The 22,084-nt window shown below is 30.4% G+C and overlaps 1 protein-coding gene across 7 annotated transcripts in view; it reads right to left on the bottom strand.

Annotated features, from left to right (window-relative positions):
* The window catches only part of Kdm2 (Lysine demethylase 2), a 211,671-nt gene that overhangs the window by 64,868 nt on the left and 124,719 nt on the right, over nt 1–22,084 (bottom strand). For all 7 annotated transcript variants that reach the window (XR_012756137.1, XM_075363503.1, XM_075363504.1 and 4 more), the window contains exons 2-3: nt 5,747–5,891; nt 2,186–2,311 (exon numbers count right to left, since the gene is read on the bottom strand). Coding sequence is in view for 6 of the 7 variants with exons in the window: in XM_075363503.1 (XP_075219618.1) it covers nt 2,186–2,311; nt 5,747–5,891 (271 nt within the window). In the remaining variant the exon portion in view is untranslated. The remainder of the gene's footprint in view (nt 1–2,185; nt 2,312–5,746; nt 5,892–22,084) is intronic.

Genomic DNA, 22,084 nt, shown 5'->3' with positions numbered 1-22,084 from the left:
GAGAAGCTTGAGGAAGAGGAGGTAAAGAAGATTTTTGAGGACATCGCAAGAGGTCTGAGAAAAAAAGATAAGGTAGAAAATGTAGAAGAAGAATGGGAGAATGTTAAAAAGGAAATTCTTAAATCAGCAGAAGCAAACTTAGGCGGAATAAAGAGAACTGGTAGAAAACCTTGGGTTTCCAACGATATATTGCAGCTGATGGATGAACGTAGAAAATATAAGAATGATAGTGATGAAGAAAGTAAAAGGAACTATAGGCAGTTAAGAAATGCTATAAACAGGAAGTGCAAACTGGTGAAAGAAGAGTGGATTAAAGAAAAGTGTTCAGAAGTGGAAAGAGAAATGAACATTGGTAAAATAGACGGAGCATACAGGAAAGTTAAGGAAAATTTTGGGGTACATAAGTTAAAATCAAATAATGTGTTAAATAAAGATGGTACACCAATTTATACTACGAAAGAAAAGGCCAATAGGTGGGTGATATAAATTGAACAGTTATACGGAGGAATTAGAAACTGGTGTTATAGAGAAAGAAGAGGAAGTTAAAGAGGATGAAAAGGGAGATACAATACTGAGATCTGAATTTAATAGAACACTAAAAGATTTGAATGGCAGAAAGGCTCCTATGATAGATGGGATACCTGCAGAATTACTGTGCAGTGCAGGTGAGGAAGTATATACAAACTGGTGTGACATATTTATTAAAAAGGGAAAGTTCCATTAGACTTCAAAAAGTGGGTTATGTCATGATATCAAAGAAAGTAGAATCAGATAGATGTGAAGAGTACAGAACAATTAGCTTAACTACTCATGCATCAAAAATCTTAACTAGAATTCTGTACAGAAGAATTGAGAGGAGAATGGAAGAAGTGTTAAGAGAAGGACATATTGGTTTCAGGAAAAGTATAGGGACAAGGGAAGCAATTTTAGTGCTCAGATTAATAGTAGAAGGAAGATAAAAAAAAAGCAAACCAACATACATGGCATTTATAGACTTAGAAAAGGGATTTGATAACGTAGACTGGAATAAAATGTTCAGCAATTTAAAAAATTTAGGGTTCAAGTATAGAGATACAAGAACAATTGCTAACATTTACAGGAACCAAACAGCAATAATTGAAGAGCATAAGAAAGAAGCCCTAATAAAAACAGGAGTCTGACAAGGATGTTCCCTATCCCTGTTACTTTTTAATCTTTACATAGAACTAGGAGTTAATGATGTTAAAGAACAATTTAGATCCGGAGTAACAGTGTAAGGTGAAAAGATAAAGATGCTATGAATTGCTGATGATATAGTAATTCTAAGTGAAAGTAAAAATTATTTAAAAGAAACAATGAATGGCATGTATGAAGTCCTATGCAAGAACTACCGCATACACATAAACAAGAACAAAACGACAGTAATGAAATGTATTAGAAATAACTTAGGTAAACCACTGAATATAAAAATAGGAAGAAAAAAGATTATGGGAGTAGAAGAATTTTGTTATTTGGGATTACTAAAGATGGATGAAGCAGAAGCGACATAAAATGTCAAATAGCACAGGCAAAATGAGCTTTCAGTCAGAAATATAATTTGTTTACATCAAAAATTAATTTAGACAACAGGAAAACATTTTTGAAAGTATATGTCTGGAGCATCGCTTTATATGGAAGTGAAACTTGGATGGATGATCAGAGTACTTGAGAAGAAAAGATTAGAAGCTTTTGAAATGCAGTGCTATAGAAGAATGTTAAAGATCAGATGGATGGATAAAGTGAAAAATGAAGAGATGTCATGGCAAATTGATGAAGAAAGAAGCATTTGGAAAAATAGTTAAAAGAAGAGACAAACTTATAGGCCACATCTTAAGGCATCCTGGAATAGTCGCTTTGATATTGGAGGGACAGGTAGAAGGGAAAAAATCTGAAGGCAGGTAACGTTTGGAATATGTAAAACAAATTGTTAGGGATATAGGATGTAGAAGGCATACAAACATGAAACAACTGGCACTTGATTGGGAATCTTGGAAAGCTGCAGTAAACCAGTCAAACGACTGAAGACAATTAAAAAACAATATTAAGAGACATAAATTCAAGAGGACTGGATAATATTCATAAAAACTGAAAGATTATGACTTAGAATTAATATACAACACATTAGAAATGATGATCTTAATAATGAAAATTAATTTTATATACTCACCAACACACATACGGACATCATTAACAGTAAAATTTGCGCTAGGTACTTGCAATCCCAGCCCAGTTTTCTCTTTAAATAAAAGCGGTGTGTTGAATCCATGTCGCTGTAAGTAAGCTAAATTAAAATCTGTAAACATAAAATAAATACATTAATTAGCACAATCATAGAAGCATTAAAATTAACAAGTATATTTAATTATTACAAAAGCTGTAGTAACTACATAGCTGAAATATACATTATATAAAAATGTGCTATATATATTTTTATATTAAACAGCTACATCTACTTGTTGCGAGCAATGATATGCCATATGTTTCACAACTTTCACCGGTAGGGTATACAAATATGTGATGTAGATAAAGTGTAAACACTATAGAGTGCATGTAGATTGTATGTTGTAAATGCTGAATTGACACACACAACACGAGAATCACGTTACAGTTTATTATGGAAAAAATCCTTGTAATACACAATTAAATGCCTTTGATATAATTCACTGCTTTCTGTACCAGATCATCAAACCTCTACAAACACACTCTGTTCTTGCTTAAATCCAATTTTGAGCAACACCTTCTCATTTTACAAAGATTAAAATTTGTGATTGTAATATATGATTTACATAAAATATAGATTACCTAACCGATGTTTGAACACTGACATAATGTTTTATTTCTGTAGCAGGGTCTCTCTCTGGAATAAAAAGTATTGTGATCACCCGATCCAAATACATCATGGGGCTCATAAATACTGTAACGATAAGTATGCTTATCTTTAGTGTTTATGGGACACACATGCCATGTAAATGAGCCTAGCATGAATAACTCAGGTCATATACTAGTACATCTGGCTATGGTAATACATCATGTGAAACATTTCAACATTTTGTTTTAATTACGATCAACCTAACTTATTTTATTTCCACATTTTTCATATATTTTTTAATAAATTAGAATAATTATAAGTCGGAAGTGTTAGAAAAAATTTTTTCTTCAAAAGCTTGTGACTCTCCTGTTTGAAATATTTCATAATATATTTTTAGAAATAAGTTTTTAACCAACTATTAATACCTATTTGCTACTGAGGATAAACAGAATTAAAAATAATAATAATACTATGATTTTCACTTTTGGTAAAATCTAACATGTTTTTATTAACATTCTTTAGCTGATTACCATAAATACCACGCTATATTCAAAAATAAAATAATGAAATATATTATACCAAAAACCTACAGATATAAAATTATGTAATTAATAAATAAATAAATAAATATATATATATATATATATATATATAAAGAAATGATTATACATAAAATTTCTAAATATTTCTCTGTTTTGGTGTAATTTAGTGATTTAATCTAACCCTATTGATAAAACAATTTAAACACATTATGTTCAATGCTTTCATGGACCCATTGGTAAAGAACAAATTTTTTTTTTATAATAAACTTTCTTCGCAAAAAGATTTTTCTAATACTCATAGAATGAATGTTTGAAAGAATGAAGAACATCTGGAAGAAAAAAGAAATGACATCTGCATTGTCCTTGACGAACTACCCGTGGAGAAAAAAAAAAAAATCAATATATTGTGTTTCAAAATGATTATTAGGGTTTAAAAATTATTTTATATTTATTAAGTTTTACTTACATTGATAAATTATATATGAAATGAAAGTCCAACACTCAAACAGGTTTTCTTACAAGTGTTCAATGTGAGCACCATTTGTCACATGGTACACCATCCAGCCGATAGGAGAGTTCATCTAATACTTTAATCACCAAGTCTGGAGTAATTGATGTGACAGCAGCTTCAATCCTGCGTCTCAAGTCGACTAAGTCAGCTGGTAACAGTGGCACATGCATTTGATCCTTTATAAATCCCAAAGAAAAAAATTGCACAAGGTCAGATTGGGTGATCGTGGAGGCCACGGCAAAAAAGCCCTGTGATCTGGTCCTTAGTGACCGATCTAGCAGTCGGGAAGAATATCATTCAACCAATCGCATACAGCATCATGCCAGTGAGGATGTGTACCATCTTAGGCCAAAGAAATTTTAGCGGTTGTAATTGCAGTTGAGGGAAGATTTCCTATGACTATGCACAAAAGATTATCTTACACATTCAACATTGTCTTTGGACACACTCTATTGTCCTGTACTCTTCCCTTTACAAATACAGCCAGTGGTTTCATATTGTTTATACCACCTACGATTGTTACTGTCACTTGGAGGATCATCACAGAACTTTAAACAGAATGCATGTTGAACGGCAATTACAGAATCACACTTTGTAAACTGCAAAATACAGAATGTTTTCAGATGGTGGTGGGGGGGTCGCCATCTTTGCTACTAGGGCTTTTAAGCGGAAGGTACAGGGAACAGTTTATGAGCTTATGCACAGCTAAAACTGTCTGAGTTGCTCTTTCATTTAATATATAATTAATCAATGTATGTGAAACTTGAGAAATATTACATAACTTTAAAATGCTGATATTAATTTTGACACACGCTGTATATTTGCAAACATCTAATTGCAACATAATTAGGTTTTATATTGCAATATATTTTGTAAAACATAACACAAAAAACCAACAATGCATACGAACATCAATTTGCATAACCAATCACATGAGTAATTTAAAATATTTTTTAAGAAGAAAGCTTTTTTTATAAAAAAAAAATGTTTGTTCTGTACCAGTGGGACCACGAAAGCACTGAACATAATGTGTGTAAATGGTTTGGCTATAGGACTAAATTAAATCACCACTAAATTATACCAAAACACAGCAAACATATCATAGTGGTCCTTAAAAACTGTAAACCACCCTAATCTACCCACATGGCTAAATGTCCTTTCCTGCTATCCACTCCTCTCATTATACTAGATCCTTTTTTTCCGATTTCATTTCTTATGGACACAGATCTAACCCTGGTAGGTTCTCCATGCCACAGATGCCAGGACCTGAAGAGACAGTGCAACCTTGGTATTTGACAGGGAGCTGCCTATAGACCGGCTCAAGAACTCTTGTTTCCTGTACAATGGCTGCACAATAAGCCTAATCACTGAAGTGAACATTTTTTAAAGCCAGATTTCTGAATCCCAAAAACAACAGAGAATTCTACCAAAAATTAACTGTCATTCCATTTCTGCACGTAAAATAGATATAGCAATAATATATATAGTGACAATACATATAGTTTTTAGGTACTGAAAGCATTACAGGAATATTACAGAATGCAAAATTTAACAGCGGTTGGTTGAGCTGTATATTCAGTCTAAGTTCACAAAAACTATCTATGAGAAATATCATTCATCTTTCAAGGTATCCATGAGTAGGAGAAAATGATTTAGAAGGAACAGAATAAGATAAGAAAGAAGAAGGGGATAATCCAGAAATATAATAGTGGGAAAATAATATCATGACCATGTCTTGTTCTAAGTGTTATAAAGGCTGGCTGGAGGAAGACATGTTAGGAATGACTGGAGGCATATTATTCAGGAGGACAAGGCCTATTCTGTCCTGAGAGGCCAAAAAAAATGTAAATAAACTAAGCTGCATACCTGATCCTTGCATTTCTTTGGCAAAACATTGAGAAAATCTCTCGTTTTCCAATTTATCCTGTAGACTAAATGACCGCCTGCCTTCAATTTCCTCATCTCCAAGTGCCCAGTCATCAGAATACAGTTTTCTATCCTTTCGGTCACGCTGAAACAAAAATACATAAAAATAATTAAAAAGGGCAAATAATTATTTGGCAACCGTACTTCAAACAATTACCAGTAAAAACAAAACTTAAATATTACCAGAGATATGTTCTATTAATTATTATGACAAAAGTCAATACTAATAATTCTAATCAAAATATTGTTTTAAACTGTAATTTAATACTATCAAATACTAAAAATCATTAAAGTAATGCATTTTAAATCTTTCCTTGAATGAAAAGTTGAGAATTCTTAAATGAATATAAAGATATACAAGCTTAATCAATATTTTCTTACTTTTACACAGAATTTTTGTTAAACTGTCTTTTGCTATACAATTCATGGAAAAATGATCTAAAAACTACAATAAACTATTACATTTGTCTGGAATTAAGGAGTTTTATTTAATAATGTGTGAACATTTCACCTTATAAATACAATATTTAAATTAAACTGCATTATTTGATGCAGTTTATACAGCTCACTAAATGGGAGTTATTCACTATATGGGAGTATTTAATATTTTTGGATTAACTCTAAAATATGTAAGCAGTTTTTAACAGTAAATATTAAAATTGATATAATTAAATAAGTAAATAATACTAGCAATAAAATCATAACTTTATTTCAAAAGCAATTAAAATGTTAGTATTTTTTATCGTAAAAACAATCATTTTTAGAACATGGTTGAAGAGGATGTTTCATACAAGAACAAACTTGCATACAATCTGGTTGAAGAATGTTTTTATGACGTAGATTTTACAACTGACATGATAAAGTATGCACGGATGCATGCTATAATCTTTTTAATTGTATATGGTGATTTCTGGGATTAAAAAAAATTGAGGTAAATAAGCAATTTAAAAAAAAGATGACCATAATGATGCTGTATCTATTGCAATCAGTTTGAATTGTTCAAAGAGTAGTCAACATTATCACCAACTATGACTGTTCTGTAATGCTACAAGATCCAGGTTCAAATCCAGTAAAAAACGTATAGCTACTTTAAAAAAGATATCGATAACTAATGTACTTTGTTAAATGAAGTTAAATTAACAACAATTTCTCAGGGAAGGTCCAATTTCAGCTCAACAAACCAAGTGCTGAAGTGTAATTGGATCAACATTCTTTTATAAGTCAATATCTTAAATAAAAATGAAGTACATAAAAAAATTAATTTACATATTATCAAAAAAAAATTACTTCTTTCAGTTACTTAGTTCAATGGTTGATCTAATTGTACAGTGTAAACGAACCACAAATTTCTGTTGGTTTTGTTTTGTTAATATTGTTATAAGCTAAATTGTATACTTATTTTATATAATTAAAGTCAAATAAACATAAATGCAATCTTAAAACAAAATAAAAAATATTATTCATACTACAATTAAAATTATAAAAAATACAACTAAAATTAAACTGTATCAGTTTTATAAAAAATTAAGAAGTCAAAAATTTATAAAAAATAAAATTTATTCATAAAGGTAAGAAATAATAAAAGTTAAGTATTAGTACAGAAAAATACTGATACAAGAAGTTAAAAAATGAGTGAATTAGAGTGTTGCGTTGTTTCCACAAAGTAAAATTTTTAAAGGTGGAAAAAGTTTTAAGATGGAAAGTATAAGTGTCAAGACTTTTGCAAGGTAGCAGAACTACACAGATTTAAAAATAAAGCAGTTCATATAAATATAGTATATATCCTTTTAATATGAAAACAATACACTGTTACAGGTACAGCAGCTCAGGAATTATACGCAGGTGTGAATGTATATGTACATATATACAAAAAAAAATATAAATACATTTTTTTCATGTATTCATGCACACACATTACTTATATATATATAGTGTGTACATGTGAACGCATGAAATATAGGTAGTTAAACTACCATATGTTTCAAAATGAATATCAGGGTTTTAAAGCTATGTAATATTTCTCAAGTTTCACGTACACTGATTAGTTACACATGAAATGAAAAAACAACTCAAACAGTTTTAGCTATGCACAAGCTCTTAAGTCTACAGATTATGGTTTGTGTGCTAGAATTGCAAATGAAATGATGCACCGCGATGGTAAAGACTTTCTTTATCGTTCATGTTCAGAAATGAATCAACATTTCATGTTAACGAAAAAGTAAACACTCATAATATGCATATCTGGGATCAGAAAATTCTCACAAAATATTGCAGTGTAAACAAGACTCCCCAAAACTGAATGTTTTTGGCAAGTTTATGGGCCGTTATTTTTGTGGAAGCAAGTGTGTCTGGAATGAACTATCTCCATATGCTACAACTATGGCTTTTTCCTAAACTGCAATACAAACCACAGAACTTTATTTAGCAACAAGACGGTGCGCCTCCTTGGTGGCATAATACTGTATATGATTGGTTAAATGAAATTCTCCCTGACCATTGGATTGGTCGCCAGGAACCAGATGACAGGGCTTGTTTGCCATGGCTTCCACATTCGCCTGATCTGACCCCATATGCTTTTTTTGTTTGGGGTTTATAAAAGATCAAGTGTATGTGTCCCCATTACTGGCTGACTTACTCGACTTGAGACAGAATTGAAGCAGCTGTCGCATCAATTACTTCAGACTTGGTGATTAAAGTATGGGATGAACTCTTCTATCGACTGGATGTGTGCTGTGTGACAAATGGTGCTCACATTGAACACTTATAAGAAGGACTGTCTGAGTTGCTTTTTCATTGCACGTGTAATATATCAATGTAACTAAAACTTAATAAATACTACATAACTTTAAAACCCCGATCTTCATTTCGAAACACATGGTAAATCCATAGTTACATACTCATTAGTAAACACTAAAATAATAACACAAACATTTAACATTATTAATATTAAATAGTGTTAATATTTATAAATAGATTACCGTTAAAGTAAATAACACAATAGATCACAGTTCAAGTAAGTTCCCTTTAAAACAGAGATGTGTGAAAATTAACTAATGTATCTGTGTGTACATCAAGAGAGTTATACGCAATAACATAAACATGTACATATACCCCACCCTGTTATAAGTGCTCTGGACTCTTTATTTTTGTCTAAGAGGAAATATGTGCAAAGACAAGAACCGATAAACATCATTAACATTATCTTAAATGAATTAAAATAGAACAAGGTGTAAACGGAAAGAGTTGTTTCATGCAAAAAGGTAGGGGTGGAGCAGCAATGCATGCTGCAAGAGTAAAGGAATAAGACAAGTCTTAATCAACACACAGATCCAGTGATACGGAGCAAAAATCAAATACATTACACTGAATTATTTTTCTTATATTTACTGTTTAAGATGGATCCAAAAATCCACACATTTACAGATTATGGCAATATAACTTTCTTATAAACATTTCAGAAACCTGATCAATGAAGAAAGGCACAACTCCATACCACATAGTCAAGGTTCTAGTTTTTCAAATATGTAAAAGGATGTACTGAGAGAGCCAGAATTCAAATCTCAGATGTCTGACAAAGTTTTACAGTTTTAAACATTTATTACAGAAAGAATAAAAAAATTGTCGATTCATTTAATAGAACACTGATGGCAATAGACTTCCAAAAAAAAGCTGAGTGATATTAAACAAAATACCAGTATTAAAGAGAAGAATGGGAAAATAACAAAAACAGAAAGAAATCTAAAATCAGAATAGGTATCTTCTTAATATGGAATAGGTAGGTGTCTTAAAAAAAAGAAAAGAATGAATAATGGTATTTATATGTTTAGGTATTTATTGATCTTCCAGATTACTATGATTAAAATGAATGCTTTAATTAATATATGTGAATATGAAATGCACAATTTTGTAATCAAAAAATTACAAGCCAAATAATACAATACCTTCCCTCATAGGAAGGTTTCCATTCATAGAGCATAATTTTGGAACCAGTTAATCTAGGGAATGTTATTTATGCACAATGAATACAATATATATTATTTTTTAGCTGCTTAGATTTTATTGTCACATTGTGATGAATTTTTATATGTACAGTGTGCATCAAATTATTGTTTAACTATACATAATTTAACATTCTCTCTCTCTCTCTCTCTGTGTGTGTGTGTGTGTGTGTGTGTGTGTGTGTTCGTGCGCGCGCTCTAAGTTACTGAGGTTAAACCTTGCCTTCCTAAGTGAGAGCCAAAAGATCGACGCCTAACCATACGTTAACTTTTAATCATATCAGTTTCTCACTTCAGTGTAACTAACCACTAGCTTTTATCGAGCTCTAATTAAAAATACATCTTTGTCTGTTTAATCTAGAATGGCTACCATGTTCACAGTCAGTTCACAAACCAGGAACCACAGACCACAGCTAAATTCAAGCGTATCGGCTATAAAGGAAACTTTTAAAATATCTTACAATCTACTTACAAGCTTACATACATGTACAATAGGTGTAACTGTTATTTAATTAATTGTGAACAGTTACTATTTTATAATATATTGGGAATATTTTTAATTTTTCATCTATTAAATCACTGATATTTTACTTCTTTGTAAAAATATAGATTGAAAAATTCATATTTTCTTCTAACAATACTGCCTTGTTAGAAGAAAATATGAACAGTTTTATCAAGTTAAATCCATAAGCTGACATCCTTAAAAAATAATAGGAAGTAACATTTTATTTTATTACTTTTAATATAAATTGTGCTTGCCAATGGATAGACAAGGTAAAAAACAAAGAAACACGGCAATAAATAATTGATGAAAGACCAATCAACAAATAAGTATTCCTGCAAACAATGAAAGTTGTTAACAAGAGAATCAATGATGAATATCATGGCACTTTATCTTCAATAAGAAGAAAATGTTAATAGTTAAGAGAAAAATAAAATATAAGAAAATGAACAATAGTGTCATGGACCTACCTTAATGAAAAAGCCAGAGAAGATTAGCTCAGGGATAAAACATACAAGAGTGCGCATTTACGAGATAGAGAAAAATGGGAAGTGAAATATGATTCATTACAAATGAAACACACCGTAAGGAAATATTGTGATAGTAGTAATAGTAAAAAAATTGTTTTTATAATAATCAAACAATCATGTAGTACAATATTATTAGCAATTACAAGCTAATTCTGTTAAAAAGTAAAACATAATGTTTTTATTTACAACTCAAATTTATAAAATTATACTAAATAAAAGTAAATTAATGTGGTAAAACAATTATAAGAGATAAGTTTACTGCATCACTGTCTTAGTAAAAAATTTCATAAGTATTTAAAAATTAAAATATAAAAATGATCCAGTATTTTTCTTATCCCATAGTTTTTATCATATTTAAATACAACAAGAATTATGATTAATTTTGTTATTAAATTAAATTTCCTTTAGACCTGACACAATTTGATTATTTTCAATTATCCTCAACCCTGTAATATATCCAGCCACAGAATGCTCAAAATAAAAACAAACACATCTGGTTCATCCTAAATCTATAAATCTTAATTAGTTTACATATATTTTTCTAAAAAATAAACATTTGCGATATAAAGTTATCATCAATAGTTTACAAATAAATTATTACTTTTAATTTGAATTGAACCAAATTTTTGATAAGACAGATTTTTTTGATTTTTTAATAAATTATTGGACTGGCACTGAAAGCTATAATCATTAGTCAATAATACATATAACACAGAGTCAAGCCGCACTGAACATTGTTTAAATTCAGTATCTACAGAAACCAGTGATTAAAATGGCTTCAGCTTTTGCATTTTAAATTGTTCGATTACATAAAGGGATGGGTCTGTGGAAAACTTTCCTAAGACTTATTCACTCTTAGTAAATAAACAGAATGTTTTTACTGGGTTTCTGAATGACAAACCTGAGAAATCTCTTTCTTTTATAGATTTTTTAGAACCTCATTATTTAATTACTGTTCTATAAATGTAATATTTGTGCTTTTTCCTTTGTATTTTCAATTAATTTCTCTTTTATATTAAGTTATTTTTTGGGAGGAAATCTTTAAAGATCCAAACAAATTGTATGAAGATATAACTAATTAATATTTTTTTTTTTTTATTTTGAGGGGAAAGAATGAAATAAATTTCCACAAAAGAAGGGTGTCAAACATGTTGAGTAAAAAAGACAAATAGGGAAGAAACAACATATACACACAACTGGCAAGGCTAACTATACTGCGGCTATCATAATACAAGTAAGGTAGCACCCTGATATCAAAGGAAGAAGAGATTTAAGTACAGTTAAAGAGGGAAAGGCTGGTATGAATGCCCGTCAAAAGTCTAATGTTCGTGATGTAGGCAGTAAAAAATGAGTCTGATCTAAAGTTTCATACAGTACAACAAGCGAAGAGCATTGCAATGCCTAATCCAAGCTCCACACAGATGTGGTATGAAGCTGACAGATAACAAACAACCATGTGACACTATCAGTACTAGAACAATTCATTCTACAAAAATTAGTCTTCTTTTGATTAATAAGATACAAGGAAATGCACTTCAATCGTTTAGTAACAGCTACTACTATGGAAACAGCTCTACTAAAATATTATTAAACAAAAGCAGTTCGTCAATGAAGTACTAACTTGCTGCATTCCTTTCTACCTGTCAAAGCTCAGAGTCAACCCGTATATTACACAAACATATTCAGCAGAAGTTATTTCTTTACACATATATCAAAGGCATAACAAATTATAATAAGGGAATAAAAATTGAATCCTTTAATAGTGAATAGTCAATAAGTGAAAACTGTAATACACACTACGTACTTTAACAGACGTGGGACTTAAACTCAGTCGCTGACTACAGTATGTTGAGATGAAAAACTGTCATCATTTTGAATTTGATTTTTAAAAAAAATTCATTATAAAATTTCTCAGAATGTTTATGAATGGATGCACCACCTGACTCTAACAGCAACTGATGTAAATAAACCAAAACCAGATGACTCCATTCAGACAATGTGTTTTTTCATTAATTTTGTTCAGTTTTTCTTAGATTAGAAAGTAGCATTTGATACAATTTTTAGCCAGTCATAACCATTATAACACCAAAACTAATAAATTAGAAGGATAGCCAGCACATGTTACAAAGCAGTAGTTGTATCCGTTTACTTTTACTTTTATTCATTTATGCTTTATATTAATTTAAGTAACAATAAAATAGTAAATATAACTGTACATAATAAAGATAATAATATTAAAAATTTTAATTTTTTTTTTTATGCTTATACAACTTGCAGAAAACATTGTGGTGGTTCATTGATCAATCTAACACAACTGTTTGACATCATAATTATATTTTCAACGTGAAAAATAATTAAAATTGCAAATATTTCTCTTCTATTACAATGAAAAAACATGGACAGTAGTAAATAATTAAATTATTGTAATGAATTTTTAACTTTTTCACTAATGCTAGTGTGAATGTGACAACTACGCCCCTATGGTAAGACCGGCACATACATAAACAAACTTCACAGATGGATGTTTTATTATCTAATATAATTATTTAAAATACTAATAAAAATAAAAAACAATTATTATTACTTCCAGTGCATTCAGTACAAATAAACAAATCAATTTGTTTATTTGTAAACTGTTAATGCACAACTATATTTATACTTAATAGGAAACCTTACTGATTTTCAATACAAAACAACTGTGTGCGTAAATCCTCTAAGCAAATCACTACTTTAAGAGAAAAATTATTTTTGAACAATTATGAGAACTGTTCTTTATATTTCAGAACATAAAATAGCCAAAAAATTATAAATGGAGTTTTTTCTGTATAAATTCTAACCAGAATCATAAAATCGATGCAATAATTCTAATCAATACCAATTTACCTCAGAAGATATAGAGATTTAATGGTTTAACAATACATCCACTTCTATAACAAAAGAATGGTAAGGTGAGCAAATAATTAACAATAAACAACAAAAATTAAAGAAACTAGGAAAAAAATTCTGATTATCACTATATTAGAAAAATGCATACTAACATTTAATTAAGTGAAATGTACTGTATCAATAGAATTACAATTCTATTTTTTAGCAAATGTTGTTTAATAATTATCGAAGGGTTAAGTGAATGCAATATTATTTTATAATGCTACCATGGAGTTAAATCAAAAGAGCTTTTCATAAGATACATCAAAAGTGATCGGTAAATAAATGTATACTGTATCTACATATCTTTCTTACTTAAAAAAGTTATATACATGTCTATATCTTTTTTTTTAGTGAAGTTAAAAAAATAACTTTTCCTACTTTTTTCATTGAAGTGAAATTGTTCAAAATGCTATCTAAAATGTTTTCTTTCTCTTTTTTTTTTAGAAAAATTATTTTTTATGATTGTCTTTTAAACAAAAGAAATTTTTACAGAACTATAACTTACTTAATAAACTCTGCCTATCAAAGTCTGGTCACATAACGTCTAGTGTTATTTGCAACATTTATTTACTCAAATACAGTTAAAAGGACACTTTTTACATTCTTACTGACATGATTCTGATGTGATACCATTTATAATGCTAGATTAGTGATTTTTGCACCACTCTTATAGATTTGAAAGTGTTTTTTTATAAACCATGCCTACAGAAGTTTGTAACCTTTAATGTGTGTACATTGATTTTTTTTTCATTTAAAACACTGTGACAAGATGGTTGTTTTGGTACATTAAGGTGTTTGCGCTCTAATACGTAACAAAACAATAATATAGAATATTACACATCAGAGTCCATCCTCTAACGTCTAACATATTTTAAATGTATAAAAGTAAAAAGTATAAAATGTTTTTAAAACTATCTTTTTATTATATATTTTATATACATTATTAAACAATGAATATAAAAAACTCAATACAATTTCAAACAGCTTTATTTTTTAAACAAATGGAAATAAAACCTTGGTCTCAATTATTAATTACACATTTGAAAATGAAATAGTACTTAAAATGTTCACAAATGGTCAATATACCCCAATCTGGATGCACAGCATACATTACATCATAATTAAACTCATCCTGTACTGGAGCGATAATTTGTAGTGTTACTGCGGCCACTGCTGTTATTGTGCAGTTTCATAGTTCGTCCATAGTTCCTGGAAGAGAGTCCTGGATCTTTCATACACGCCCACAAAAAAAAATCAGACAGTAAGATCAGGAACCTTGGTGGCCAGTAGTGAAATGCCAAATTGTTGGTCCCTTATGGCAGTTTCACTGTTGTGGACACTAATTGTTAAGAAATGCTAGAACTTGCTGATGGCAATAGGGTGGTGGACTGTCCTGCTGGAAAATGTATTCATCAGAATTTGCTTGTAACTGTGGGCAAAACCAGTTCTGCAATATTCCCATATGAGATTCCCGTAACACTGTTTTCCATTTAAAAAAAAGGTACAAACTGTAAATTCTTTCTCAGGAAACGGCACAGAAGACATGATTTTCAGAGTCTCTCTCTTATGCTAGACTATTGGATGTGGCAATTCACCATTCCAGTCAGATGAAACATGGCCTTTGTACTGAACACTAAAGGTGAAAGAAAAGTGTCATCTTCTGTTGCTAGTCATCATTTCTGTTGGTTTTTGGCTGTCGAGGATGAATTCATAAACTCTACGCTTGTTGTTTATCACCTCTGTGTAGGACTTGTACAGACTGATTCCTGTATGGTTTAAGTAACAAACGTCGCTAAAAAACATGACAGACACGTCATTTGGGGGACAGCTGGCATGAGTAACTTTCACGGGCTTCACACAAAACTTTGTCGGATGCATTCAACGTCTTCGCCCAATACACAGGGGGACAACCTGTAGTTTCTCTTTATACAAACATCTTGTTTCCTGAAACTTTTGGTGATAATGATGAATGCTCTGAGCAGTAGGAGGTGCAGTGCCAGGCTAATTTTGGTGAAAATCACTCTGCACAGATGTCACAGATTGACAATTATTGAAGCAGAGAATGCTGAATGCTTTCCATTGCGAGATCGCAATTTGACACAAACTGAAGAGAGCATGTCACAAGGGAGACACCAGGCGGCAACCAAATAAAACTCTACAATCCCCTCTCTTATATCCTATATGATTGATACATTAGTGATAAATAGTTGCGGAGTTAAATCCTTTTGAAACTGATGAATTTTTTTATACACTCTGTACTATAAAAATGTATATAATACAAACTGAATGTTAAAAATAAATAAATTAACTTAATAGCACAAATAAGAAGCTCATAGTAATAAAGTAATATATATTATATACTAATAAACCACATTATCTTGTTATCCAAAGAAATTAATTAACATAGCACTTATTTAATGCATCTTGTAAGTATTCTGCTGAACAACAGTGGATAAATTTTAATTCATCAAAATGATGGATTGTGAAGGTGTAATATTGGAAAAATGTTCAAAGTTATGTTCTGGTAACTTTCACTCACATTTCTTGAATTAATTGTATCAATTATTTTTAGCTACTGCCCCTTCTAATTTTTTTTATCGATAATTTTAACACGTTAACATATTTTGAATTCGTTCAAGATACTATTTTAATTATATTTATGAAACTAACCGAAACACCCACTGCACATGCATTTGTCCTATAATTTTTTTTTTAGATCCACCAGAATCGACCTGCTTGAGTTTCTCTAATCATGTACCTAATAAAGTTAGACAGAATTCAAGTGTTTGGCTGTGTTTTAACTCTTTTTTAAGTACATCTAAATAAGAAAAAAATGTTAACTAATAAGAAAAATCTTCTACTTGCATAACATAAAACAAAAACCACAATAATACATGTAAACACAGAAGAGGTTTGAATATACAAAGAATTAAACTCTAACTGAAAATCCAATATGTATTGTTTATTATATTGTAAATTTAGTTTTATTAAATAACATAATTCAATTATACTTGCTATTAGTTATAGTATAAGCAATTCATATGCAGTTCATTTGAAAGAACTGTTTTGTTATTTTTAAGATAATTTGAATGAGCATCTATTTCTTATAATATAAAAATGTATAAATACAAACATAAAGGCAACTACTACTAGTAAGCAGTACCCAATAATGCATAATCTAATCTTATATACCTTGTAGAAGCTACAGGCCCAGGGAGAAGTGGTGTTGATATACTCCGCCCTTAACCACCTTACTGTGCAAGGATGCTCACAACCGTATGGTAAGCTATCCTTTGTGCCATGCATAATTTCACTTTATTCATTTAATTATTTACTCTGTTTTTATGAATAATCTGTTATACAAAATGAATGATAATGATTCATCTTTTTTTTAGACAAAAATGATAATTTTCATAAATTGATATTTAATGTTAACTTTAAATAGAAAAACATTGACAGACAAGGTTAAGAAATTCTATACTTTACTTTAAAATGTGTGTACTTGTACATATGGACCTGTGCCGGTTCGGCTTGTACAAGCTATACGAAAGGGGTTCCGGAGTCTAAACAGAAAAGGAGAGTCCGTTATTAATTTTTCACTGTTCAAATATTTTAAGGGTTAAATAATATAGAGTTATTCCGTTTCATGTTTAGAAATATAAAGGGCAATTTAATTAACAAACATACACATTTATGTATTTTTTTATAATTACTTCTACGTCTACCCCATTACATCAGAGATGTCTTTGGGATCCCCATGACAGTTTCTTTCAGTATTTGTTTAATGGCACTAACCTGTCGATCATTAAATGGCCTTACACGCAAAAACTTTGAAGATTAATACAAACCTATTAATTTTAGTAAATTCATAACAGAAACTAAAAACAATATATTCATGACAAGGCATTTTCTTCGTTTTTCTTCCATATTACTATGGCATCATCCAGTGAATTAAAATATGTCTGTATCAGTTCTTTGGTTGAAGACTACTCATTAAAATTAGGTCATCAAAAAATATAACTACCATGACATTATTAAAATCGAAGCGTCAAGTATAAAACTGTTATGTTGAATAGAAAAAAGAAAAATCTCACAAAATTTCAATTAACTATTTACTATAACTAATAATAACTCATTACTTACAACATAATACTTCTTCGCAAAATGAATCAGTAAAATGATTGAGATAATTATTTCACTATGAGAAAAAAAAGAATCAAGTTCAAGTGAAAGTATGCCAATTACCTCAGCTTGTTTGCCTGACGTAATGGAAAAGATGCTTACAAGGAAAACAACTAATTGATAGCTGATAGCTGATATATATATATATATATATATATATATATATATATACATACACACACACACACACACACACACACACACACGTCCCAGGAAGAAGTGCTGAAACTTCGGAAACTGACTTTAGGTATGATATTAAACAATTATTTTTTTAACATATCAACAGTTTAAATATCAGTTTGTTTAAACCTTTATATTAACAAATTATGCTTTCTTCTTTATCCATTAGTATTTTTTTAATACAAATTTAAAAATCAAGACGAAATTGAGAATATCTTAATAATACTTAGTACATGGTTTTAAACTATTTTCTAACAAATAAAAAAGAAAATTAAAAATTTTACAGTATCAAACTTCAAAATGGAGGCGATTCTATTTTTTAAATTATTAATATCTGCATACTTCTAACATCTATAAAGATATATTTTATTAGATAAAAAATATTAAGCTTACTCTGTGAACGAACTGAAGCCTCATTTATTTGAATAATATTTCAAATGATCAACTTATGATAGAAAGTGTTAGCCCAGAAATAAATTCTGAGGAAATATTTTTGAACAAGTTTTAATACAACCAGTAAAAAAATTAACTTTCAAACAATAATAATCTGATATTCTCTTTTTAAGTAATTGTTTTGTCCTTTTTGTAAAACCCACTCTTTTGACTGTCAATCTTAATTAAGAGGATTGAATGATATTTTTAAATATTAAGTGTTGTATGCTTTTACTGTATTTAAAACTTGCTTAGTCTTAGTATTATCATTATTATTATTATTACTACTACTACATAAAAGAATTTCTTACATTTTTGTATTTAATGTTTAAGGATGTAAAAATGCTTATATTTTTAAAAAATAAAGAATTATACAGATATTATATCTATATGTGCTTACTTAATGAGAATACAAGATTCCTGTAAAGAAATATCTATCACATAATCCTGTGAGAAATGTACTGAACAAGAGAACTTTTGAAAGTACTTAAAGGATTTTTCAAAGAAAGAGTATCTTTCCTGAAAGCTCATGTAAAAACAGAAGAAATTCCTTATATACATCATCATATTCTCAACGCAGTCTTTTGGCCTAAAAAACTGAATAAAGTAGGTCCCCCAGAACTGTATCTGCAGTACTTTTTGAGAATTCTGCCTGACTGCTTAAATGCTGAGGTCTACTTGCACTTTCTTCAAGAGGAATTTCCACAGCCACATGATGTTCCTCTAGTGCTGAGATGCAAAATATACTTCCAGCATGATGGCGCGCCTTCCCACTTGTGCTGTTTCCACTCATTTAAATCATCTCCCTCGGAAATGGATTGGTTGTGGAGGTCCGAATTCCTGGCCACCAAGATCGCCTGATCTAACACCTTTAGAATTTTGCGTCTGGGAATGAATGAAAAATATTGTATACAAAACAAAGAAACATTCTTGTGAGAATTGAACATTTATTGCAAAGTGGTACATATAATGAATGCACTTTGGTCTTTTTTTTTTGTCTTCAGTCATTTGACTGGTTTGATGCAGCTCTCCAAGATTCCCTATCTAGTGCTAGTCGTTTCATTTCAGTATACCCTCTACATCCTACATCGCTAACAATTTGTTTTACATATTCCAAACGTGGCCTGCCTACACAATTTTTTCCTTCTACCTGTCCTTCCAATAGTAAAGCAACTATTCCGGGATGCCTTAGTATGTGGCCTATAAGTCTGTCTCTTCTTTTAACTATATTTTTCCAAATGCTTCTTTCTTCATCTATTTGTCGCAATACCTCTTCATTTGTCACTTGACCAAACAGTACACTTTGGTCTAGTGTACTGTTTCTAAATAAAATTTAATTTTTCTAAATTTTCTTTATTTTATTCAGCTTATCTCATACCATTTTGTTTAGAATTCTCTACAGGTATTTTTAAAAATTTTATGTGTTTATTACCCCTTTAACAAAGTTATTGTACGTCAGACATAAAAAAAAAGTTTTTTACCCCAATTTATTGGTTTTCACCCCCAGATTTCTCAATAACTACTGCATATATGGTTCTGTGACCTACTTTTTTCAATTTTTCACGTCAAAAACCATAATTATTCACTAATTTTGTCCTTTCATTAACGTCCTAAAAATTTCAGTATGAGTTCAATTCACCGGGGTAGCTGAAATTCAAGTGTAATCTTTCACTAGCCGTTTATGTATGTATGCATGTGTGTATGTCTCTCTCACTCTCTCTCTCTCTCTCAATGTGCGCGCGCGCGTGCAATTTTAAAATAAAACTGCAAAACTTACAAAACCATTTTCTTTTAAAATCAATAAATGAAATTCTTTAAATATATTTTACCAAAATTATTGAAATGACGTAAATAAAAAATTAATATGAATCAATAGGACAATTAGGAAAATTTATTAAAATGTCAAACGGGAGTTCCATCGCCTCTGGGAAATTTTTTTTTCATGACACACTCACAAAGGAAACATTTTGAAAATATTATAATTAAGAAAATAATACTTGTAACATTTTCAGTGAAGCAGTCTTTGAAATTTCAAGCAAGGACTATGCTCATCTTTCATAAACTGTTTAGATATGGCTGAACGGTTTATCAGTTCTATCGGATACTTCCACATGCCACACAATTTTGAAGATGATAAGGCTGTTTCTTAAGGAAACTTTAACCTGAACTCATGTGTCTCTTTAACTTCTGGATTAAAATTTTTTTTGTAGCATATATATTAAACGGTTAATAAAAATAATCGTTAATCATATATATGTTGCTCTGATGCGGGTAAAAATGTTCCCGATGGATTACAGACACGATGGAGGGCGTGATGTTCTGAAGAGGCTTTGAGCAATCCTCTGAGTGGGATACCTTAAGTAAGCTGAAGTTTGCCCCTGTCTTTGTCAAACGAACTGTCGGCTGGCTTTGGCGGGACGAGCGATCGTGGTTTGTTGTACTATCTAACCAGATCCGATTACTAATAACACGACACATTTGTATATAAAATGCAAACACAACAGACTAGTACTCTAGACACAGCCGTTGGCGAGAGACAAACTTTCAGCTCATGTATTGCACTTTTGCAAATTATTATAAAAGTAGATCGTCCTTTGTTACCACCCAAACCTTTTTGATATCCTTGATTTTTCTTTCTTCTGCTCTTTCGATTCTGAGGATAAAGGCTTTTTCTGTTAGGTCCTTGCTGAGCATGCCTTTTTTTCCTGTTTAGCCTCCGGGAATCACCATCAGGTATTACTTCAGAAGATGAATGAGGATGATATGTAAGAGTATAAGTGAAGTGTAGTCTTGTACAGTCTCAGGTCAACCATTTCTGAGGTGTGTGGTTAACTGAAACCCAACCTCCAAAGAACACCAGTATCCACGATCTAGTATTCAAATCCGTATAAAAGTAAAAGGCTTTACTAGGATTTGAACGTTGGAACTTTCGACTTCGAAATCAGCTGATTTGCGAAAACACGTTCACCACTAGACCAACCCTAGAAACGATTGTTTTTTGGTATAATCTGAAAATTTTTTTTATGATACTCGTTGCAAAGATATTTTAGAACAAAAAAATAAGGAGATAGAAGTAAATATATTTAAATAACTTTTGTAAAATGAAAAAAGTAAAAACACCGGTTCGTGAACTACTCAAAAGTTTCCAAAATGTATCGAAATTATTCATTTTTGTTAAAAATGTTCAAAAACGTTAACAGTTTCACATGAACTACCTACAGCAAAGTAATCCCTTAAATAATACACAATAAATGTTAAGTAAATACAACATATACTCGTAAATGCAAGTGTGATAAAAACTTAAAACGCTTAGTTAATAAAAAATAAATAAAACATTTATACAGGATAATCGACTTAATCTTCTTCATACACGTGGCAAATGCAATTTATTTAAACATAACGATCCCGAGGGATAGTATATCATTAGTCTGTACTACGGTCGTGATACCACCAGGAGAGTACAGGTTATTAAGAGGGATTTGGTGAAGTAAAGATTATGCGCTTTTCAACAAGTCAATTGTGTGTA

Source organism: Lycorma delicatula, chromosome 4 (assembly GCF_047948215.1).
Source record: "Lycorma delicatula isolate Av1 chromosome 4, ASM4794821v1, whole genome shotgun sequence".
In the NCBI taxonomy this organism is placed as follows: domain Eukaryota; kingdom Metazoa; phylum Arthropoda; class Insecta; order Hemiptera; family Fulgoridae; genus Lycorma; species Lycorma delicatula.
This window is presented reverse-complemented; position numbering and strand designations above follow the sequence as displayed.